Source organism: Podospora pseudocomata (assembly GCF_035222375.1).
Source record: "Podospora pseudocomata strain CBS 415.72m chromosome 1 map unlocalized CBS415.72m_1, whole genome shotgun sequence".
NCBI lineage: Eukaryota > Fungi > Ascomycota > Sordariomycetes > Sordariales > Podosporaceae > Podospora > Podospora pseudocomata.
In genome coordinates, this window is record NW_026946363.1 from 1,678,590 (window position 1) to 1,703,359 (window position 24,770).

The 24,770-nt window shown below is 54.4% G+C and overlaps 1 protein-coding gene across 1 annotated transcript; it reads left to right on the forward strand.

The window, feature by feature from the left end:
• Positions 1 to 24,035, forward strand: QC762_107530 (uncharacterized protein; the record flags this gene model as incomplete). The annotated part of the gene is made up of 7 exons (XM_062885160.1): positions 1 to 2,256; positions 2,355 to 9,013; positions 9,062 to 13,888; positions 13,965 to 14,159; positions 14,215 to 15,144; positions 15,224 to 22,425; positions 22,491 to 24,035. The coding sequence occupies exons 1-7, from the start codon at positions 407 to 409 to the stop codon at positions 24,033 to 24,035; spliced, it is 23,208 nt and encodes a 7,735-aa protein (XP_062748106.1). The 5' UTR covers positions 1 to 406.
• Between the last annotated feature and the right edge of the window lie 735 nt (positions 24,036 to 24,770).

A 24,770-nucleotide genomic window follows, 5' to 3' on the forward strand; every position in this document is an offset into this window, starting at 1 on the left:
TCCACTTTCTTGGTGAGGGGAGCTTTCAGACCCCGGCCCCAGAGCAGACGAGTTCAGGGTTCGGGCAGTTCCAGAGCTGGGTTAGCTGCGACCCCCAGCCTCTTGATTGATTGATGGTTCGGATGGAACAATCCATTTCAGATCTCCAAACAACAACACACACCTGAACCTCCATCTTCCATCCTATCCTTTCCACAGTCTTTCGTTCCTTACTCTTGATCTTTGAAACCCAGTTGTCGCGATACTCGCTGGGTGTTGACGAAACTAATACCAAGGCGCAAATCTGATTTTTTGAAATCAAGTACCCCTTATCGCGTGAAATAAACACAACAAAAAACAACCCACTTCAATGAATGGAACGTGAAGGAAGTTTGGACGACAGGTTGTTTCTTGAGCTTTCGCCAAAATGATGCGAGAGCCAACGGCCCGTCGCCGGAGCCCAGAGAGCTCCCGGCGGCGACGCGCCGAGCGTCGGCATTCCAGAGAACAGCTCGCTGCTGCCGCCGCTGTCGCCGCCGGCGTCGTCGCTGCCCAGCCCGCCCCCCTACTACCACAACAACTACCACCCGGACCCGAAGTAGGCGACCGCGCAATAATCCCGCCCGTGTCATCATCCCAAACCCACACTCCTACGCAGCACATGACGGCGCTATCTTCGTCCCAGACACAAACTCCCACGCAGCGCCAATATCACCGATCTAGGGCCAATTCCACCACATCCGCCTCCTCATCGACCTCTTCGTCGCTGGTGAATGTCTCCCGTCGAAGCCGATTTGGCATTCGTAACTTCTTTGCCCTGTCATCCGTGAAGAAGGTCAAAAAGCGGCGCTCTTTCAAGAGGAAGAACTATTCGACGTCTTCAGTTGACAGCGATCTTGCCTACGGCAACGGATATGTGTCGCGGTCGTCCATCGAAAGTACCCATCGCCCATCGCCTTCACAGCACCAACATATCCCGCAATATCCACAGCACCACCAGCCATATACCCCGGGGGCTTTCTCCCATGTAAGCGGCGCATATCCAGCACCACCAGGACCCTACTCCCCTCATCACTATAGCCAACATGGACACCACTCTGGCCAAGGTTACCCTCCTCCTCTCCCGCATCAATATGGCCAGCCCCATCCGCAACAAGGTCCCAATGTTGGTCCGGACGGTCCTCCGGTCCTCAAGCGTGTCCAAACCGACGAGGAGATCATCGCCATTGGCAGGAAACTGTCCGACCTCGCCCGTGCTGAGAACCTCCGCGACCTCGAACGCCAGGGTAAATCTCGTCCTTCCCGTATGGTGGCCACCGCGACAGCTGTCTCTGCTTTCCACCGTAAAAACTCTGGCGGGACTCGCGGCATCAGCTCCTCTCGGCCAAATAAATCGCAGTCTTCCTCTAGTGATGAAGAATGGGAATCCGCCTCCGACTCCGACTCTGACTCTGATTCTCCCAGCTCTGATTCAGACTCTGGTCTCGCTTACGGCTCCATGCCTCGTTTTTCGGACCCCATCCTTCCTCCGCTGACAGCTCTAGCCGGGACAGCAGGCGTCATGGGCGCAGCGATTGGAGCCGGTAGCCTAGCTCCCACCATCATTTCTGAACGCCCATCCGAAGCCATCCGTCCGCCAGACCGCAAGCCAAGCGCCGTCGATCCAGCAATGTTTGGTCCCGTGAACTCTCTCCGGGGATATGTGAATACTCCTTGCGGTTTTAGGCCTGGGGAGTATGTCTCTCCGGTGCAGTCTCAGTATCAGTCTCCCGCACTGGCGCACAGAGTGACGGCTGAGAACCCGATTCCATTGCCGGGAAGCGCAAGCAATGAAGCCCTGGTGCAAAGGCAGAGACAGCAGCAGCATGGTTTTGATCAGCCTATCACTGCGACCAATCTTGGTACCCCAGTGCAAATTCAAGCCCCGCGACCAAGAATTCCCGTCTCGCCTCAGGTGTTGGAAGAGCGAGGTCATCATAGGGAGCATGAGATTAGCACGGGCAGTCCGAAGAAGCGCAGAGAGAGGGAGCGAGAGAGAGATAAAGAGAGTAGTATCTCAGCAGCTCTTCCGGCTGTCGTGGGTGCTATTGGGGCTGCGGTTGTTGCTGGTGCGGTGTTGAATAATAATAAGGACGATGGGAGGAGGTCCGACGAGAAACGTGATGAGAGGCCACTACGTGATGATGATTATGATCGGGAGAGACGCCGCCGTTATGATGATGATGCCAGGCGGAGCACCATTGATATTAATGATAAGAGGGATGAGAGATATAATAGGTAAGTTTCTTCTGAAGTTGTTTTGTGTCGTCTGTGTGTTTTACGACTTCAGATGAAATAAGGTCGGGCAGAGTGAGTGGTGGCTGACATGTGCTCAGACGCGACTACGACCGTCCACCCACGTCGGATGCCACTAGATCGGATGAGCGGTATCGTGAGCGTGAGCGTGAGCGTGACCGCCATTACGATACGCCGACTGGTCGCGACCGGGATGATGATCGCTATTCTCGACGTGAGCCCGAGAGTAAAGGTGGTGTTTCCGAGGTCATCACTCCCGCTGTTATCGGTGCCGTGGCTGGTGCCGTGCTCGCAGCCGGTGCTCGTAGGGATAGCAAGACTTCGCCTGTTCACCGAACCTCGCCCAGCCTGGAGCGTGACGATGGATACAAGGAGCGTATGCGGCTCGAGCAGGAAGTCAAGCGGCATCGCGAGGACAGTGAACGTCACGCCCGTGAGGAACAGCGCTTGCGCGATGAATACGAGGTCCGCATGAAGGAGATCCGCGAGAAGGCCGAGGAGGAGGAGCGCCGGGCTAGGGAGGAGAAGAAGAAGCAAGACTGGATCGAGCAGCAGGAGAGGATCGTCCGGGAGCAACGCAAGATTATCTACCAGCAGGAGCGTGTGGCTAATGACGAGCGTGAAAAGGCTGAGCGCGACCGGAGATCCAGAGATGCCAACCAGAAGAGGGAGCGGGAGGAGAAGCGGGCTTTGGAAGCAAGTGGCGGACGTGAGCCAAGTCGTGATAAGGAGCGATCGCGAGATCGGAGAAAGGACGTGATTGTTGTCGTTGAGGGACGTCCTGATGTTGCTGACTCGGTTCCTGCCCCTGCTCCTGCCCCTGCTCCTGCCCCTGCTCGCTCTGAGGTCAGCAAAGGGAAGGAGCGCGAGATTGCTCCTCCACCTTCGGCACCTGCCCTCGATGAGAAAAAGCCACCTGGGGCCGACTCTCTGGCTCCTGCTGTCAAGAAGAAGTCCAAGGAGGAAAGGAGGCAAGCAAGGGAAGAGCTCCGCAAGTTGCTTGCTGAAACTCAGAAACAGATCGAGGCTGAGAAGGAGCGAGCCAGGCGGTTGGCTGAGCTAGAGGCTATTCAGGGTGCCCCTTCTGCCATTACCGTCGAGCCACCTGCCGAATTATCTCGTGGGGAGCCGTCAGGCAGCAGCAGTAGCAGCCGTGCTCCTGCCGTTGTTGACCCTTTCCAGTTCCAAGTCCCGACCGACGCCTTCCCAACTCCTTCCCATACCCCTCCCACTGATCGACCGTTGACTCCTGCCATTCTCACTGTCGAGCCAGACTGGGATCGCTTGGAGCCCGAGCCAGAAGGGGAGGTGCGGGAGCGTCTCAGCCGCCGTGAGTCGTATGAACTTGAGATTGCCCGAGCTCAGAAGATCGTTGAGGAAACCAACAAGTCGACTATCCCCGCCGATCCTGCCACCATCGCTGCTGCCATTGCCGTCGTCGAGTCTTCCGAGAATGATAGAGAGCGCTCCCGCTCTCGCGCGCCCTCCAGAGGCCGTGACCGTGAGCCTGTCCGGGATCCTGTCCAGGAGGAAGCCAATCGAGTCTATCGCGAACGCAAGATCGCTGAGAGAATCGCAGGAGAGGAGTCCCGTTCTCGCAGCGTTTCGCCTTCGCCTTCCATCATGGACAAGTACGAGGATAACGGCGAAGATCCCGTGGTCCGTATCGTCACTCCCCCTGAGATGAAGCGTGCTCCAAAGAAGTCGGTGTTTGACGGCCCTAACGCTGATGTGAGGATTGACAATGTGATTATGCCTCATGACTTGGTCAAGTACCAGGCTCCTCCCGCGATTCCAGGTGTCAACCCGGCCATGATGATGCCCATCTTCAAGTCTAGGGATCCGTCGTGTGAGAGGGAGAGACCGATGCTCATTTTGGTGTTGCCTACTCCTGCAGTATCGCCTAACCCGGAAAAGATGATGCGGTCTGTGAGCTCATCTTCCCAGGCGGCGACTGTGGTTGATGCCGAACCGCCCAAGGACAAGGGCGAGCCTGCCACCCCTCCTCGGAGCCCCAAGAAGGAAACAAAAATCATCATGACTCGTCGCGGTGAGGCTGTGGAGGTACCCGATGATTATGACACTGGTCGCGTGAGAGAGTCCCCCGAGAGCAGAGATGCGTCTCAGGAGAGGAAACCACTGAAGTTCAAGTTCGCGTCTCCGGGCAAGAAGACCAATGCTTGGTCCTCTACGCTGGCGGCTGCTATTGCTGGTGCCACTGCTCTTGCTGCGAAGAGGAAAGAGGAAGCCAAGGCCGCGGAGGCTGCCGCGGAGGCTTCTGGTTCCAGGGCGATCGAGGGCGAGAGTGCTTCGGCAGCTGTTGTTGAAGAGAAGCCAAAGCCGGCCATTGTTACTGCTGAGCCGCCTTCAGAGCCGAGAGAGGTTGTGCCTGAGCGAGAACAAAGAGATACCTCGCCTGGTCCCGCCATCTCTGAGCCCCCGTCTACCCCACCACAACAGAGGAGGTATGTTCCCATTGATCTGGAAGATGAGACGCCCCCACGGGTCGGCCCGAAGCCGACATCATCCAGCCCCAGCTTGAGCCGGATGCCGGGCTCTTTCGAGGAAGATCTTGACTTCAACGCCACCGTGGCTGCTGGACTGCAGGCTTCGGGCTTTGATCCCAACATTGTGATCAAGAACGAAGATTTCCGCCGACGGGACTCCCCTCGCGGCTCAACCCAGCCATTCTATGTACCTCCTTCTGCCGAGACTGTTACTGATCCAGGTGACTCTAGCCGCCCATCACCTTCTGTTGTCACCGCCGCGCCCACAGAGCTTCCTATTGTACCGGCACAAGCTGAGCAAGACTTTGATTCTTCCCCCAGGAGGAAGTCCAACTCTTCAGAGGTGTCACGCAGCAGCTCAGGCAGCAAGAAGAGCAACAGGAGAAGCCATATGAGCACCAGGAAAGATTATGTCGATATACCAGAGCACGAAGAGCCACCAGATAGGCCAAACGAAGAGGACCTCTCTGGAAAGGCTCCCTCCAACCTATCCAGAGAAGTTTCTTCATTCCAGGTGGTCGACCAGCCAAAAGAGGAGTCCTTTCGGGTAGTCGAGCGAGAGTTGAGTTCGACTCCGTCTGATCCTGTTGGCCAGACGAACGACCAAGCCGACGATGCCAAGCACATCACTGGCAACTCTCAGCAAACCGCAGAGAACAAGGACAAGCAGTCTTTTTTAGCTAGAGCCGGCACCAGTGGCGACGGTGCCGGCCTGATGGAAGTCCAGGCCTTTGCAAGCCCGTACTCCCATCTCAACGCCGTCCTGCCCTCTTCCATAATTGAAGAGGTATTCAAAGGATTAGGGGAAGCCAAAGACACCCAAGAGCCCATCTGGCGCCGTGAGCGAAGCATCAGCTACAGCTCCCAGAAGGTCGACCCTGAAGTCCAGGTGCATCGTGAGATTAAGCCAGCGATCGATCCCCAGTTTGGAGACCTGCTTCCTCTGCCTCCTAGTGAGCCAAATTCCCCTGACGATCCCAGCTTTTACGAATTGGACGACTTCTTCCCTTCCTTGCCGGAGAGTCGCCCTAATACTCCGCCTCAAGAGCAACGGACCCGAAGCGCGACTGTCTCATCTCGCCGTCAGGGTCAGGGTCATGTCAGAACTCCCAGTCGAACAGCAGTTCCGTTACCGTTGGTGATGGGCCGGCGATCTGTGCCATCTTCACCTCGGGTTGGAAGATCAAGCCCTGTTCAAGGTGTGGAACAGCCGTACTCGCCCCCTAAGAGTAGACAGGCTAGACCAACAAGCTGGGATATGGGGAAGGAGTACAAGCCGTTGTGGTTGATTGAGAAGAAAGGCGGAGAGGAGAAGAGGGCGCCGAATGTGGTGGACTACCCCGCGCTGCCGGAGAGTGAGAGTGAGCCGCCTTCGAGTGCACCCGAATCTCCTGGCTTTGATACTGTAGATCGAGATGAGGATGTCGATGTCGGCTACCTTCAGCGCGGCGGTCTTGGTCTTGCAGGTGCTTCCATTGGAGCGTTGGGAGCGCTCGGTGCTGGTAGGATGCTACAGGACCAGCTCAAGATTGACGTGCCACTTGCGAGATCATTCGAGCAGCAATCATCTGGATTCGGATCTGGAGAGACCACGCCCCGTGCTTTCGCGGCTGACGAGTTTGCCCAATCTCCTGAGGCTAGGAGGAATGACATTGAAAGCTTGGAACAGATGTCACCTGTTAGATCTGTGCATCTCGAGAGCCAGTCCACCACAGATAAAGAGGATGACGTTCAAGATCTCGAGCAGCTCTCGCCAGTCGTTGTGCCCTTCAAAGCGCCTGCTAGACAGCTAGCCTTTGGTGATGAATTGGAGCTCTTGCCTGCGCTACCCGAGAGTTTGCCAAATTCACCTCTCGAAAAGGGCCCGTCACCATCATCTGCACCTTTGGTCTTTGGAGAACCTTTGGAGGAGTTGCCTTCTTTGCCAGACTCTCCCATCCAACAATTGGCCAAGAAGGAAGCCTCTGCTTTGACCCTCTCAGAAAGCCGTGCTCTCTCGCCGCTTCAGGATGCCTCTACTCTGGATGTGCCGGTTGAGACTTTGGAATTGCCGTCTCTGGAGAGCTCCTACGGGACTTCAATTCACGACAAGAACTCACCTCACACTCGAGAAGATGGAACCGAACTCTTGCTTGCCTCTAGCGGACCTGCGAGCCCGGTACCCAGCACTATGCCACAAACCACAGAGTCGCCAGAGGTTGTTGAGTTGCCCGCTCTCCCTGACAGTGCTCCTGCATCTCCTGTTCATAACGTTTTGCCTGGCCACTTTGAGGAGATGGAGGAGTTGCCACCACTGCCAGAGAGCCGGGCAGATTCTCCAGTGCATATGGAATTGGCTTCTCCTCCTGTTGCAGTCTTGCCACATGCTGGAGAGTTTGAAGATGCATCTGCGCTGCCAGCTCTTCCGCAGGAGCAGCCTGGTACTCCTGATCATGAGAGGTTTCCGGCTCTTCCCCGAAGCCGCGCCCCCAGTCCTGTTCCGTCAGCCAATTTGCCAGCTCTTCCTGCTAGCACTCCTGGCTCTCCAGTCATCGACACGCTGCCGGGTCTCCCCGCAAGCAGATCACCAAGCCCCGTTTCTTCAGGCTTGTCAGTTTCCGATTTACCGCTTCCTGCGGACAATCGTGTTGGTTCACGCAGTTTCTCGGATTTGTCAGTCGTCCCAGAGCGTATGCTTGTTCCTGATGTTTTTGCGGACTTGCCTGCTCTCCCTGATAGCGAACCTGCTACTCCTGTTCATACAGACCTCCCCGTTCTGTCTGAAACCAAACCTCTCAGCCCGATTGTTACAGCCCAGCCAACTACCTCGGAAAGCCAGCCTGCCGTTTCGGCCTCGCCAACTCTGCCTGAAAGTCGGTCTGCTACCCCTGTTGTCTCTGATGTTCTAGCTTCTGTAGAAGACGGACTCGGCAGCCCGGTCTTTGAGGATGTCTCAGTCTTCCCAGATAACAAGCCTCTTAGCTCTGTTCTTTCAGCCTTGCCGCCTCTCCCAGACAGCACACCGGAGAGTCCCGTGGTACCGGCTGAAGCTATTTCTGTTGAGGAAGAAGCTGTCATTGACGATGAAGTCGATCATCTTGACTGCAAATCTGCAGTCGTTGAAAGCGAACCTAGCAGCCCTGTCAGCTTGACCCAGCAGGTGGTTGCATCGAGCAGGTCTCTTGGTCCTGTGTTCCCAGGCTTGTCTGCCCTTCCCAAGAGCCGACCTGCCAGTCCTGTTCTCTCGCCACTGCCAGCTCGTCCTGACATCAAACCTGTTGCTCCAGTCCTTTCGGCTACGCCCAATTTTGCGGAAAGCAGACCGGCAAGCCTTGCTCCATCGTTTACGCCGCGTCCACGCTCTGGTAGTCATTTCTTCACTACTCTCTTCTCCCTGCCTGTTCTATCAGGCGTGCAATCTCTTTCAAAAAGCCGTCCTTCGTCTCCTCTTCAGAAACCAAGCTTGGCTAATGAGACTCTTGAAGAAATCCCCGCACTGCCACTTTCTGAAAGTGGGCCAGTCTCTCCCATCGAAGACTTGTCAAAGTCGCTGGCGGAGGCGCTCGAAAAGGTTTCAGAGTCGCGCTTTGAGGCAGAGAGCCGACCCGAGTCCCCTGTGGAGTTGGCAAAGTCTCCTGTCCAGACCTTTGAAGACGTTTCTCAACTCCCAGCTCTGCCTGACAGTCAGCCCGAATCTCCGCTCGTGTTGGCAGAATCGTCTGCTCGGACCGTCTTAGATGCCTCACCAACTCTCCCCCCCTCTGAAAGCCGGTCTATCTCCCCTGATCCAAAGCCTGTAGATTTTTCAGATCTGCCAGCCTTACCTGAAAGTCTGCCTATGTCTCCTGTTCTGGAACATCTGCCAGTGCTCGGCAATTCTCAGCCAGCCACGGAGGACCTTGTTGATTCAAATCCCGCCGTAGTGTCGAAGGAGACTCCAACTCTTCCCGAAAGCCGCCCTCCCTCGCCTCTCCACGACGTTGAGCTTCCCACTCTTTCAGAGAGTCGTCCTGATTCGCCAATCTTTGATACATTGCAGCAGCAATCTTCTCCTGTTTTCACGCCTGCTGTCCCACGGGGACTAGAGTCTCTGCCAGCCCTGCCCGAGAGCGAGTTGAATTCTCCAATTTTTGAGCCTGTCCTCTCCCGGGGGCACGAGTCTTTGCCCGCTCTTCCTGAGAGTACGCCAATTTCCCCTGTTGTTGAGCCGACCTTGGCTCAAGCGCCAGAAGTACTGCCAGCACTATCCGAGAGTAAGTCAATCCCACCTGCTGCGGAATCTATTCTTAACCCGTAATTAGATGCTCTTCCAGCCCCTTCAGACAGTCTACCGGCCTCTCCTCTGCTTGAGGTTCTCCCTATTTCGGAACTCGACTCTCTACCAGCCTTACCGGAAAGCAAGCCGGGATCCCCTATTATCGAGTCTGTTACTAGTCATGAGCTAGCGTCTCTCACTGTTGATTCTGGGGACACGTCAACTTCTCCTGCTCCTGAGCCCGTTCGTGCCACAGAACCAGAGAGCTTCTCCACGCTTTCTGAGACGGCATCACCTTCCCCTATTCAGCATACCATGGTTCGCCAGCTTCCTGATGAGATCCTCAACAATCTACCAGCTCTTCCCGAGAGCCCGCTTGCTTCTCCGGTTGAACGGCCTGTAGAGCTCCAGAGCCTCGAGGCTTTGCCATTCCCTGAAAGCCAGCCAGCCTCTGCCATCCAAGTTTCTGCCTCCAGCAAACATCACGAGTATAACTTGGATCAGTTGCCTGCTCTTCCCGAGTCTCGTCAGGATTCACCTCTACTCGAGCCCGTTCTGTCTGAGCACCAGGAGATTCTGCCTGCAGTTCCCTTGGGCGTGTCTTCATCACCCGTTCAAGTCCCTGTGCCACGCCAGTTCCCTCAAGACGACACAGATGAGCTACCGGCTCTTCCTGATTCTCAACCTGTCTCACCTGCCCATGCTCCCATCTCACGTCAGTTCCCTGATGAGTTTGCGGACAGTTTACCTGCTCTATCTAAGACCCAGCCAACGTCATCTGCTCAGGATAGCCTCTCAAGCCAGATTCAAGAGGCGCCTTTGGACACGCTGCCTGCTCTGCCGGAAAGCCAGCCAATGTCTCCTGTTCAAGATGTCTTCCCTGCTTTGCCTGGCAGCCGGTCTCCTTCGCCTTCTCAGCTGGCCCTGCCTAAGTTGGTCGATGCGCGCGATGAGCCTTTGGTCGACACGCCTGCCCTTCCCGTCAGACACTCATTTTTTCCGATCGAGGTTTCTGAACCTCGCCAACTTCCCAGCTTGGATTTTGACAGCTTGCCCGCTCTGCCTGAAAGCCAGCCAACCACCCCTGTGGAGGATTCTGGTTCAACTCAGCTTCATGGCCAAGATTTTAGCGACCTTCCAACTTTTCCCGATAGTCTGCCTGTATCGCCTGCTCAGACCTCTGCTCCTCAGCTACCAGCCCAAGATCTGGACAACTTGCCGTCTCTTCCTGAAAGCCGACCAGGCAGTCCTACTGTCCGGTCCATGCCCGCACCCGGTGATGCTCGACCATTGTCTCCTGTTCAAGCCCCTATTGAACAGGTGTTCAATGAAGGCGTTGAGACTCTGCCAGCCCTTCTGGATAGTCGGCCCGTGTCCCCCCTCGAAACTACGGCTGAGGCCGCTGTGGAGATCCCTGTGGAAGCTCCTGTCGAGGCTGCTGCTGATGCGTTCTTTGATGCTCTTGAGGCTCCTGATGAAGTTGCTGAGCATGATCCTCCGGAGGAAGATTTTAAGAACTTGCCAGCTCTTCCCGAAAGTCCGCCAACTTCCCCTGTTCCAGACCTTGCTTCGCCTCAACTGCCTCGCCAAGAATCAGATGACTTGTCAGCTCTTCCCGAAAGCCGATCTGTGTCTCACAATCAAGACCTTGAGGATATGCCAGTTCTCTCAGAAAGCCAGCCCATGTCACCGACACAAGCTCCAGCTACACCTGAGTTGCCCAAAGAAGACTTGGATCAGTTACCAGCTCTTCCTGACAGCCCCTTCTTGTCGTCCGCTGAGGCTGCACAAGTACAACTCGATGCAGTCGAGGTAAACCTGGCCGATCTGCCAGCTCTTCCTCAAAGTCGCGCTTCTTCACCTGTACACAAGCCTGTTCTGCCGCTTATCGTCACGGACTTGGAGAAAGCAGAAACTGTACCGTCGCCCAGATCAACTGGCAGGGAAATCGCGGGGGTGCAAGAGCAAGACTTCGCGACACTTTCTCAAGTCACAGATGGCAACGATGCACAGATTTATGAGCCTCCGTCATCTTATTCCGATGTCAAGACGCCACCGAGCCCCATTACAAGGCGCGCACTTGAGAAGGAGAAGGAACTGGATGATTTCGACAAAGGCAAGTCGGTTTTTGTGGATACTGCCGCTGCTGCCGGCCCTGCCAGCACTCTTGTTGTTGCCAACATGCGCCAGAACGGTTCTCAGCCAGACATCCAACGTCTGGGCTCTGAAATGCAGATTCCTCCCAGCCAAGAGAAGAGCGAGAGTGTCTATTCGTTCAATGAGGATGGAACATCTACCGTTGCTGCGTCTGAAGCACCTACTTACCTTTCTGGGTCAACTTTCTACGAATCTCAGCTGTCTGAGCCGACCAAGAAGAAAGACTCTCCTCGCCAAACTTTCAGTTCGCTTCTTGGGCTCTGGAGCAAGCGTGAAAAAACCCAGCCAGAACCGCCTGCTGTTTCCAAGGTCGTGGCTAAGGTGGTTCCTGCTACAACGCCTGAGGAGGAAATGTCTGAGGATGGTTTGGTTCCCAGTCCGACAAAGAAAGACAAGAAGAAGAAGAAACAGAGGAAGGGTGAAAAGGAGGGGAGTGAGAGTGGGAGTGGATCTCAGCAAGAGCAACAGAGAGGCGAATCGTCCGGCGGTCTCAACATTCTTTCGAGCAACCAGTCGACCAACGACCAGCCCGCATCGTCCATAGTCAATAAACCTGTTGTTTCTCGCTACCTGCCGGACGACGAACCGTCGCCTTCTCCTGACCAACAACATGATGAACCGAGCCATGACGCTGATGTTGCTCCTGAAACCGAGGAATTCCCGGTTCCTGACGAAATACTCCCTGCTGAAGAAGTCCCTGCTACCGAGGAACCACCCACTCCCGGCAAAAAGTCCAAGAAGAAAAAGAAGAAGGCTAAGAAGGCTGCAGCCGAAGCTGCAGATGTGGCTGAAGAGGAGGCTGCTCCCGAGGCTCCACCGCCAGAACAGGACATTGCGGCTGAGAACGTGGCTTCAGCAGAAACGCAAGCTCCGAGCAGCGGTGAGCTTGATGATTCTGCAAAGGATCAGGGCCCTGGTCCTCAGCCTCCGGTCAGAGATGATGTGGATGATGTTGAACCTGCCGAGAAAGAGGAGCATATTGCAGCTGCACCGTCAAGGTCAGGTTCAATCTCAAGCCCTACCACGCCAACTTTGACCAGAGATATCACGAAGAAGGGCATTCTGTCTATGCTGCCGGCTGTTTCCCCCTTTCGTCCCGGATTTTGGGGCATCAAGAAGCAGGAACCGGCCACGCAGACAATTCTTGAAGAAGGCCCTGAACTCCAAAGTCAGCAAACAGAACAGGGGCTGGGTTTAGGCGAGTCTAGCGACCGTTCCATTGAAGTGGGGCCTGCAGAAGACGTGCATAAGCCTGAAGCCAAGGAGGAATTAGGGTTGAATATAGCTAGCCTTGCGCTAGACACCGCTGTTTCTCTTGTTGAGAGCCCTATCCTGGTCCAAGACGAGGCAAAAATTGAGCATGAGGCAACAAAAGAGTTGTCAAATGAGAGAGAAGAACTGGTCAAGGCTGAGGTTGTCGATGTTGATGTTGATGATAAGGAAGAGAGCAAGGACACCGTGCGGAATGACGAAAAGGAAAGCACGTCGCGTGTTGTTGATGAACCAGTCGTTGCCCACGAGCCAGTCCAGGATGTCTTAGTACCGGAGATCACAGCAGCAGCGTCTGAAGATGTTGTTCAGGAGGAGGCTGTTGATGAGCCTTTGCCCATTACGGCTTCTGAGAATGTGGAGGTGGTTGAGCCTGCGGCAAAGAAGAACAAAAAGAAGAAGAAAAAGAAGAAGGCCGCCGCTACAGCTACTGAGAACCTGGAGACATCTAACGCCACTAATGCTACTGAACAGTCAGTCTCGGAACTGGTCCCAGAGCCATCTGCCTCTTCAGGCCAAGTAGAGGAGGCCCTCACCGAGACTGCTCCTGCTGAGGAAGTTGCCCTCGCCGAAGATATCGCCGTTCTTTCCGAAGTGACCCCTACTGCTGAGGCAGTACCTCCCAAGGAGACTGCCGCTGCCTCTGAAGCTGCCTCGGCCCAAGTCAAAGAGATTCCCGCGTCTACAACAACCAGCAGTAAGAAGTCCAAAAAGAAAAAGAAGAAAAAGAACGCTTCCCAATCGACTGAAAATCTAACTACAGTCCCCATTGTCGAAGAGCCACCCGTCCCGGATACCACTGTTCAGCACCCGTCCACGGACCCGGAGCCCGAGACCAAGCAAATCCCTGAGGATGCTGCCGCCATTTCGATTTCTGCGGACGACGAGCTGCAAAAGGACGCAGACGATTCTCTCATAGACAAACAGGAGCCCAAGAGCATGGAGCAGCCCCTCGAGGAGCACAATATTCCCGGACAGGTCAGTCGAGACTCAAGCGAGCAACCCAACATTAGCCATGGCAGCGACAGTACAACACCAAGAGGTGAGGACGACAATAAACCACACCAGACCGAGGCCCATCCCGTTTCTGAGGTTTTTTCATCATCGTTTTCACCAGCACAGTTGCCAGAAAAGAGCGTCCAGAACAACCAGGAGACGGTGGAATCTGCACTCAATGAGATCTCCAGCGATCGACAAGATGGTGTTCCTGTTACTATTCCCCATGATTTACTACTACCTGACAATAATGATGCTGCTGTACAAGACGTCTCCAAGGAAGAACCAGGCTTTGACACGATTTCTTTGCAACAGGAACAGGACCTCCCCACCGCGCCACCGTTGACGACCGAAGCCACTCCGGAGCTGGAGCCGGTCATTAAGGAGGAGACTGACACTGGTGATGGCCTCGCCGAGACAAAGTCAACACATGACGTCAAGTCCGGCATCGGTAAGCTCAATATTGCCCCGTCAGAACACACACACACTATGATGCATCAGATGAACTAATCATTTTTCATATTCAGTCGAACGAGGTTTCACCGCCCCGCTCGTGGCTGCAGACAGTACCATTGAGGCCTTGACAGGTGGTGCATCTGGAAGGACTGCCGTTACCCAGTCAGAACCAATCGCTATTGAGGAGGCTGCAGCACTTGTACCGCTGCCGGAAGAGGTTGAATCTGATTTTCCCACTGATACTACAAGGGCAGAAGAGGAGAAGAGTAAGGAACACTAGAATTGAATACAAGAACATCATTTAGACTGACATTGACCCAGCACCGCCAATTGATGAAAACAAGGCCGCCTCATCCGTCGCCCAAGGCGAGGTTCAACAATGGCCTGAAGAAGGTCGGGCTGAAACACCTGCAGTACCTGCAGCAACTCCCCTGCAAGAACAACAACAATTGGGTGACATCGCAGTACCTCCCCCACAACAACCGCATTTGCAGCAACAAGAGAACTCGTTTCAGGCACTACAGCCAATCCCAACAGCGGCTTCCCCCATTGACGCTACACAACTGCATGAATTGAGGCTCGCCTCTTCCCCAATCGGTGCCAGGCCTCGCTCGGTCAGCTTCGCCCTGGAAGCGATCAGCCCTGGCGCCTATACCCCCACGAGCAGCGGTGCCATGTCTCCTGTAACGGAGCACGAGTCGGAGGATGCATCTGGTCCTTCGTCACGTTACACTCTCCGGAGCAAGAAGAGAGAGAAGCGGAAGAAGTCTACTGCCCTGAAAGCTGTTGCTAGCCCTACGGATGAGGAACATGGATGGCTCAAAACAAACAAGCCAGCCTCGTTGGGGTTGGTTGACTCTCCTAAGCAACAGGCGTCTCCTTCCCAGGAGAGCTTTGATCATCAGCTTGGCACGGTAGCGGAGGAGACTACTTCTGCTATTGAAAATGATGCTGATAGCATTAGTGATGCAAGGTCGGTGCTGTCGTTGGCTTTGGGGAAGAGGGCGGAGACGCCATCGGAGTTTGGGGGAAGTATGGCTGATTCGGAGGGGACTGTTGGTGAGAAAAATGAGGAAGCTGGGCCTTCAGTGATGAATGGACTTTTGCTTGCGACAAGGTTGAAGAGGGTGGCGGGACGGTTCAGGGAGAGGAGGGAGAAGGCGGCAGCGAAGAAGAAGAGCGGGATTGCTTGGCCTAGCAGTGAGCAGGAGGAGAAGCAGAATGTGGAAGAGGAGGTTGGGAAGGAAGATGGTGAGAATCCCTTTTCTTTTGTATTATCGGATGAGAGTTGAAAAAATAAGAGAAGGGATTGAGACTAATACATGCGTAGAAGTGATGGTTGAGGTAGCTGCACCTGACAGTCGATCTTGGGAAGTAAAGGAAAATGTTAAAGAACAAGCAGTTGCGACTGATGCCCCTTACCAGCAGGCAGAGCAGACTACTCAGGAAAAGGGAGTTGCTTTTGGAACCCCTCTATTTCAGCTCACGGAGCAGCTTGCGCAAAAACAAGCTTCGGAACAACAGGAGGCAGTGGAGCAGGAAACGACCACTGCTGTTGTTCCTAGGGACCTCTCGCCCATTCCTGAGGAGAGCGCTTCTGAGCCTGAGACTGTCGCTGCTGAGGAGTCTGCTGTTCAAGACTCGACTCCTGTGGAAGATACCACCCATACTGCCGAGTTTACAACTGCGGAGGAGGTTTCTGCTCTCCCGGAGCAAGTTTCAAACGGGGAGTCCGCTGTCGAGCCTACAAAGACAAGGGAGCTCGAGGTTGCTCCCGAGCAAATACTTCCCATCGCAGAGCCTGTCAGCGCTTCAGACGAGGCTGCGGTTGAGCAGTCCCCTCTTGTTTTGGGGGCTATTCAAGAGGGGCAAATCGAGGAAGAGGAGTCTGTGGTTGCTCTTGAGCCAACTGCTGAGCCTGTTGCCGAAGAGGCCCAGGTTGAGGTTGTTGAAGAGATTGCTCCGGTCGACAAAGCTCCTGCCGAAGAACCCGCTGTGGCCGAGGCTGAACACCGCTCAACGGAAGATCCCGCCACTGCTATTACTGAGCCTTTGCTCGAGACCGCTGTTGCTGCTCCAGAGAGTCTTGTTGAACCTGAAGTCCCTGTTCGGGTTGAACTGCCAGTTGCCGATATTGGAGAGCCAGCTCCCACTTTTGAAAAGCCATCGACTGTTCCAGAGGAGATCATCGCTCCTTCGGTTGAAGGGGTCACTCCAGCTGTCGAAGTCAACATTCCTGCGCTTGAACAGAGCATCATCAAGCTTGATGACAGCACTCCTAAAACTCAGGGCCAAGAATCAGTCGTTGGCCGCAATATCTCTTTGAATGCAGAGCCACAGCTTGAGCCCGAGGTCGTTCCACTTACGCAAGAGGCGGAGTTGTCAATAAGTGAGCCTGAGCTCACTCCTGCCATCCAGATCGCTCCCGAAGCCCAGCTAGAACCCGCCAGCGCCGAGGTTGTGGAAGATGTCCCAGAGCAATCTCCCGCCGCTATCAAACTCGAAGCTGAAGTCGGCTCTGCCGTTACCGAACATGAGCAACTCCAACACCGTACAGATGAGCTGACGGAGGCGATGTCAATTCCGTTGCCAGTAGAGGTCGAGGACAATTCAGATCTTGTTCCAGTTGCTGAGCCTGAGCAACGACAACCTGAGTTCGATGAATTTGCGGAGGCTATCTCAATCCCATTGCCAGAAGACCCCGAGTCAATCTCTGAACCTACTCTAGTTGCTGAAGTTGAGCAACCGCGACTTCAACAAGATGAATCGGCGGAGACTTTGACAACTCCGTTGCCGGATGAGGCTGAAGAGATCTTTGATCTTATTCCAGTTGCTGAAATCGAGCAAGCGCAAGTTCGACTGGATATATGGGCGGAGGCTTTGACTGTTCCACTGCCTGAAGACTCCGAGTCAAAGGTTGAGGTTGAGGCTGATACTCCCCCAGTGATGGCTTCTGATGACGTTCGGGCTGTTGCTGTCGTTGAGAAGACTGCCCCGGTCGCGGTTGAAGAGCTAATCCCCACTGTCGATGAGTCAGCTCCTGTTGTTGAAGAGCCAATTTTTATCAGCGAGTCTGAGCAAGCTGTTGATGTCACGCCCACTCCTGCTGAAACGTCTGTTGAGGAAAAATCTCCCCTGCCGGAGAAGTCTGTCTCGGTCGCTGAAGACATTGCGCCCGCTTCGGAAGAGCCAATCAATCTTCTTACTGCCGATGAAGAGTCTGCTCCAAAGCCAGACTTTGATAGGGAGCTCGCCTTCGCCGCTGAGATTGCTCTTCCAGAGGCCACAGCTGACGAGATCGAACTGCCTGCTACACCACCCGGACAACTCTTAGTCGACCAGGATCTCGTTTGGGCAACTGAGACCCCTCTGCCAGAAGACACAGCTGATGAAGTCGAACTGCCTGCTATCCCCGTAGAAGAGCTCTGGGGGGGTCAAGGTTTCGCTTTGGCAGCGGCAACCCCTCTTTCAGATGTCACCGAGGATGAACTGGACCTGGTGCCTACACCAACTAAAGAGTGCTCTGTGAATCAGGATCTCGCTTTAACAACTGAAACTCCCTTTCCAGAAGTCACAGAGGATGAACTCGAACCAGTTTCTGTGCCAGCAGTTGACTCAGTCCCAGTGCACGAAGAGATTTATACTTCGCGCGAGGTTCTTGCACCAGAGACTGAGGAGATCGCTCTTCCTACTGTTGAAGAGCTGATCACCACTGTTGTCGAAGAGGCTGCTCCTGCTACTATCGAGGAGTCAGTGACAGTCTTGGCTGAAGAGTCTCGGTCTGAGGTTCAACCTGTGGCCACTGTCGAGACAGTTGAAGGGCCTTTGGAAGTTTCTGAGATGCCCGTCGTTGAGGAGCCGGTCGTTCAAGGGCTTGTCCTTGAGAAGGTTATCGTCGAAGAGGTTGTTGAGGAAGGACCTGCAGCTATTGAGAAGCCTGTTGCTATGGCTGAAGAGTCTGCGGCTACCGTTGATGAGCCTGCTGTTGTCGTCAAAGAGATGCCAGTCCCTGAGGAGGCTGTCGCTACTGTCGAAGAACCCAAAGTTAACATCCAGGAACCCGCCATTGCCGAAGAACCCGCCGTTTCCAGAGAAGTTCCGGATTCTGAACAGGTTTTGATCCCCGAAGCCACCAAAATTGACGAAGAGGTTCTCGTTCCCGAGGAAGAAGTCCTGGTGGAATCGCCAAGTCTCCCTGTCGTCGAGACAGCTCCTGAGGAACCTGCTTCAACTCCAGCCCCTGTGATCGAAGAGACATTCGAGTTGCCAGCCAAGAAGAAGAAGGGTAAGAAGAAGAAGAAGAAAGCCGCAGAGAATGAAGCTGAGATTCTAGCTGTTGCATCTTCAGCTAGCATCGAGGAGTCGACGCTAACAATACCGGATCTGACTGCCGAGCCAACAATTGAGGAGCCGACAATCGAGGAGCCGACAATCGAGGAGCCGACAATCGAGGAAACCATGATCGAAGAATCAACACCCGAAGAACCGACAATCGAGGGGCCCTCTGTTACAACGCATGAGTCTGTTGAGCCCGTCATTGCCACTCCAGCGGTCGAAGAGGCCATCGTTCTAGCATCTCAACAGTCTACGGCACGCCGACTACCATTACTCGAATATGTCCCTGAGCCTATCGAGCCATCAGTTCCAGCAATCCAAGAGGTAACGAAGCCATCCAAAAAGTCCAGGAAGAAGAAAAAGAAGGGTTCCAAAGCCGGTAGTTCCGAGCCTACTTCTACCATTGCAACGCCTTCCCAGGAATTCAGCAATCCTCTTGAGACCACAGTCGAAGAGCCCTTTCTTATGCCCAAGTCACAGTATGAACCCACCGAACCAATGACTGTCAATGAGCCAAAGTCTTTTTTATCGGAGGCAACGGCCGTAGCGCTTCCGGAGTCCGACACAGAGGATGAGCTAATCCCCGCTCCTGAGCCAGAGATCACCAAGCCTTCTCCAGTGATCGACGAGTTCGATGCTTCTGACGCTGCTCTGTCGGAGCTTCCGAAGGCTCTCGATGTCGAAGGTGAGCCTGCGACCTTGACAGCCCAGCAACCCAAGGCTTTCGAGGCAGTTGGTATTCCCGAGGAGACCACGCCCATTGTTAAAGAACCAGCCTCAGAAGCACTTGTTCCAGAGCCATCAACAGACAAGCATTCAGTGGGCGCTGTTGAAATTGAGCCTGCGCAAGAGGTGATTCGACAACAATCCAAAGCTGAACAACTCCCTGTTGCTGCTTCGCAGCCCGAGGTGATTGACGGGCCAGTTTTGGAGAAGCAAACCATTGAGGCAAACACTCTTGTTGTCGACCCCGTTCAAGAGCCGAGTCGAGATCGCTCTTTGGAAATTTCAAACAACACTCCTTCTTCACCCACACTCAACCTGGAAGTTGAGATGCAGACGGAAACTTTGCCTGGCGTTGAACCACCTACCGTCGCCGCTTCTCCGGCCGAGTCTATCGAGCTGGTTTCGCTTGTCCCTGAGGAGCTTGTTCAAGAGCCCGGTCAAGACCATATTTTGGACATTTCCCAGACTTCTGAAATCGAGAATGCCCCCCTTGCTGTTCCTCAACCTGATACTACTGAGGAGCAAGCCAGTCCTGTCGTCGAAGAGATCGTCAATTTGCCAACTCAGCTTGGGGTTGCGATATCTTCTCGCAGCATTCCACAGACCGAGCAAGAGGTCGAGGTTCCTGCCGTGGCTGAACCTACTCTTATCGAGGATCCTCTTGAGACATCTGACAAGGCCGAGATCGCCCCTTCCATCGACTCTCCCGTCTCGATTGAGGAGCAGTCTATTCCGCCTGAGACAACTGAGTGCAGCGTTGCTCTTTCAGAAGAACCGATCACCGAATTCAGGCAAATTTCAGCCGAGCAGCAAGATGAAGTCTTCGTGCTCCCTGTCGTCGAGTCCAAGAAGCAAAAGAGAAAGAAGAATAAGAAGAAGGGCAAGAAAATCGAGGTTGAGAATCAGCCTGAGTCTTCTTCTGAGGTCACGCCTGCTCCTGGGCCCTCTTCTGGGACTACACTGGAGCCTGCTCTAGAGCCTACTTCTGATCTTGTCATTGCTCCAGCTGCGGAGTCCACCCCTGAGATTTCTGTCCAGCTTGTCAAGGACCCTTTCGACGACCCTGTCCAAGAGCCTACCACAGCCCTCGAGGTCGCTCCTGTCCACTCGACTAGAGAAGCTGAAGTCGCTGAAAGGCCAATCGATCGCCAGCTTCCTGTTGAAGAGCCACTTATTCAGCAACCCGAGTCTAAAGTTAGAGACTTTGCTGACGAAGAATTCTTCCCCTTGCCAACAAAAAAGTCAAAGAAGAACAAGAAGGGAAAGAATGTCCCCGCGGTGATCGACGATCATGACGGCGGCTCTGGTGTCACTACGCCGCTGATCATCGAGGAGCAGAAGCATGCACTTTTTGCTGCTCCTGAAGCTCACACTCCTCTAGTTGAAAAGGCGTCAAATGGTTCTCCAGATGAGGCAATTCTTGTGGAGGAACGCGGCTCTGCGGTTGGTGATGCTTCGATTGAGGAATCTCCGGTTCCTGAAGAGACGCCAGTCACCGAGACACCTACCGTGGAAGTTTCGGTTGTTGAGACTTCTGACGAGGAGACACCCTCTGTCGAAGACGCTCCAATCGTTGAAGTTGAAATTCTAGACGCCGAGACGGCTCCTGTGGTGGAGGTGGACGTTGTCGAGGAGACTCCCACTGTGGAGCAGGAGCCTGTGTATACAGAGGTTCAAGAGCCTATTGTTATCAACATGGAGGAAGAGCCCATCACCATCGCTTTGCCCAAGCCTATCAGCAGACAACAGACACCCGACATGCTCACTCGCGAGGCTGAGGTGACGCCTCTTCCTCCCAGCAGACCACAGACTCCCGTTCTTGAGAAGGTGGCTGTTCCTTTGCCCTCAACTCCCGCCAGCCAACAACAGGCTGGCAATCATACCGTTGTAACTCCTGCGCCTGTCACTAGAGACTTGGGCTTGCTTCCTGAGATCTCTTTACTTCCGCCAATTAGCCTTGAGAGAACACCCCCGTGGAGTGTCAAAGAGCAAGTCGACCTCACTCCCGCTCAAGAAAGCAGCCACATTTCGCATGATCCACCGTTCGAGTACGAAGGACGGCGCAAAAAGATCAAGACTGTGGAGGCAGAGCAAGTTGAACTTGATGAGCCTGCTGTGCCCGCCGGTGCTGAGGTTGATGAGAGCTCTAACAAGGGGAAGAACAAGGAGGAGGCTGTTGTTGCGGCGAGCGCACTTGCAGGTGGCGTTTCGTTGTTCGACAAGTTAAAGGAGAAGGAGAAAGAGGAGTGGAGAGTGATGGGGGATGCAAATATCAGTGTGTTGACTTCAGGTTGGGACGATATGGGGTCTGTGCTGGGTGGTGCACCGGTTTATGAGGAGTATGACGAGAAGGGAAAGAAAGCGGTTGGGAGCTTGTACGATGAGGAAGATGAAGATAAAGTTGAAAAGAAGGCAAGGAGATCATGGAAGATTGAGGCTGGACTGGGGAGGATGGATTCAGAGACGATTCCCAGGTCAGTCAGGGAGTTGTCCAAGGCGAAGACAGAGGATACATCAGAGAGGGGGAGGAAGATGGAGCGTGGGAAGAGCTCGCCGTCGCCAGAGCCTGTGCAGCGGTCGTTCTCTTTCCCGGATGATATTGCTGATGAGGAGGCATTCGAGACACGCGATACCACGGGTGATGAGAAGAAGGAGCATGTCCGGGAGATGGTTCCTGTGGCAGACCAGCCTGTCCGGCTTCCACGCATGTCTAGCTTTGGGGACTTTATGCGATCTCATGCTAGTCTGCCGCCGGTTCAAGAGGAGCTCTCGGAGGAGGATGAGCCCAAGAAGCAAAAGACGCCTGTCCGGCTCAACACACCGGCACATCATGCTTTACGAGACAGCGGTCTTGGAGGAGAGTCTCCCCGTGTTTCTCGAGGTCTCCAGCCTGGTGAGACGGAGCATCTCCGTGACAGCGGTGTTCACCTCACACCACGCAACAGCACCGAGGTGGAACGTCAACAAAAGAGACGTTCACCACTGGGCGGAAGTGTTCGCCTGTTGGAGCCTTCACCGCCCCCTCACACGCCTGAGCCAGAAAAATCAGCGGTTGCATCGGCTGTTCCCAGCAGCAGTAGCGCCAAGCGGATTGGGCCCAACACCAGCATTCAACGCCTCCGCACGCCTGAGCCGTTGCGGCCTGACAGCCCAGGCAGTGCCGGGAGCATCCGGTCGCACAACACTGCAACCCCCCCGCTCCGACGAATGGACAAGCGAACCAGTGGGAACTTGCGGTCAGGCACGTCTAGCCAAACAGAGCTAGCCGCCAAGGCCCGCGAGCAGGGACACGGCCAAAATTCATCCTCAACCGACCTTTCCCCAGCCATCGCTATCACTGGAGCTGCCGCACTGGGAGCCCTGGCCGCTGCTACCACCACCACTACCACCTCAACAGGCTCATCGTCCACATCTCCGCCCATTGCGAATGAAGGTCGCACCCGTGCCGCCAAGGACATGTCTGATGTCTTTGTGAGTTTTATCCCCTGTCACTATTTTCATTATTCACTCTGCTAATCATGTTGTCCCGTCGACAGGAGGCTTATGGAGAGGGCCGAATTGGCTCTCCACGCTCACCGACCCGTCCGCACAGCATGCGTCGCCGCCAAAGCTTGCAAGTAATTGAGCTCGAGGCCCGCGTCGAACAGCTTATACATGAAAACCAGCAGCTGGCAAACAGCCGCGCCCAAGCCGAATCCCAGCTGGCCCGCGGGAGCCTCTCCTCCGACAGTGACCGCGAATATGAAATCGAGCAGCTCAAGCGCGCCCTCAACGAAGCCAATGGCGTTATCGAGCGATTAAAACAAACCAATGAGGGCCTGCGCAACTCTACCTCTGCCATCGCCGTCCAGCACCACGAGGAGGTTCGTCGCTACGAAGCCCAACAAGCTCAGGCCGCCAAAGAACTTCAGAAACAAGCGCGATCTGCCAAGGAAAAAGATGCCGAGATCGCCCATCTCCGCACCCAACTAGAGGCCTCGACCGAGGAAATCAAGAGGCTCCAGCAGCAGATTCTCGAGCAGAGCAGAGCCAGCGTCGACTCTGACTTCCTCGACGTCCGTGACATTGACTACTTTGACCATCGCTGCCAGCAGTTGTGCGCCCACGTCTCGCAATGGGTGCTCCGCTTCTCCAAGTTCAGCGACATGCGCGCATGTCGCTTGACGAATGAACTCAGCGATGAGAAGCTGATTGACCGTCTCGACAATGCCGTCCTTGACGGCTCCAATGTCGACACTTACCTCAATGACCGCGTCCGCCGTCGTGACATTTTCATGAGCATGACCATGACCATGATCTGGGAATTTGTCTTCACGCGGTATCTCTTCGGCATGGACCGTGAGCAACGCCAAAAGCTCAAGCACCTTGAGAAGCAGCTCATCGATGTCGGACCTCCCCACGCTGTCCGACAGTGGCGTGCCGTGACATTAACGCTCTTGTCACGCCGTCCAGGTTTCAAGAGGCAGCGGGATCAGGACACAGAGGCGGTTGTCCAAGCCATCTTGGACACTCTCGCCAAAATACTCCCTCCCCCTTCCAACCTGGAGGACCAAATCCAAGCCCAACTTCGCCGGGTAGTCCGTGAGGCGGTCGGGCTAGCAATAGAGATGCGCTGCCAAAGAGCAGAATACATCATGCTCCCTCCTCTCCAGCCCGAGTACGACGACGCCGGCGAACTCGTCGAAGACGTCAAGTTCAACGCCGCCCTCATGAACGACGGGGGACAGTCCAATCTCACCAATGAGGAGCTCGAATCGACGGCTGCCACCGTCCGGGTGGTGCTGTTCCCGTTGGTGCTGAGAAAGGGGGATGACGAAGGGAGGGGGGATGACGAGATTGTTGTTACACCTGCGCAGGTTCTGGTTGCGAGGTCGGCGTATGCCTCGCCTGCCACGCCTACGCAGAGCATAAGGGGGAAGAATGTGAGGTTGTTGACTCCGATTAGTGATGCTGGTGGGGGGGCGAGCGTTGGGGGACGGAGCCCGAAGCAGGAGAGGGGGGTTATGGGGCCGCCGCCGCAGCCGGGGTTGAGGGGGCAGGGGAGTGATGTTAGTATGGGGGATCATGGGGGGTATATTTAGGGAATGAAAGAAGGGTGGAAATGATTTTAGGCGTTTAAGGTTGGGAATTTGGGATATAAAGGGGGTATGAAATGATGGGGTGAATATTTATGAGACGGGTGGGATATTATGTGTTGGGTATTCTTTTGTTATGTTTGGAGGGGGTGGGGGTGGAAAAAGATTATTTTAATATTCCTGGAGATGGATGTATTTTTTGGAGGGGGGGATTTTATCTTGTCGGATTGTTTTGAGTTGTTGTTGTTACATACCCTGCTCTTGCTGCTGTTATCGTTATTTTGAAGTTTTCTCTGCTCTTGAAAGTTTTGAACCCGTTTTGAAAGATAAAATGCGTTTTTGCTATCAATACTTTGGAGTGTCGTTGCTGTGTTTGGTGGGAGGTGGTGTTGTTGCTGATTGTTTGGCAAAGATGAAGTTGAAGTTTTACATCTCTTGCTTTGTTGGCTCGGCCGTTGCGATAGAGAGAAATTTGGGCAGGTGGCTGGCTGGCTATCATGGTAAAGAATGGATGATGATGATGATGATGATGATGATGATGTTACGAACTTTCTACCAATTATTTGATGACAACTCACTCTGCTTCTTTCTGCACGTCAGTTTAGATATCATGATGCAAATGGGATTTGGAGGCGAAATGTGACTTGTTCTTTTCTCAACTCTGTTTGACCTTTTGCTTGATGTGTCTGTTGTGATCCATGCCGGGTAGTGCTGGTGGTATCTTCTACATTGATATCGTCA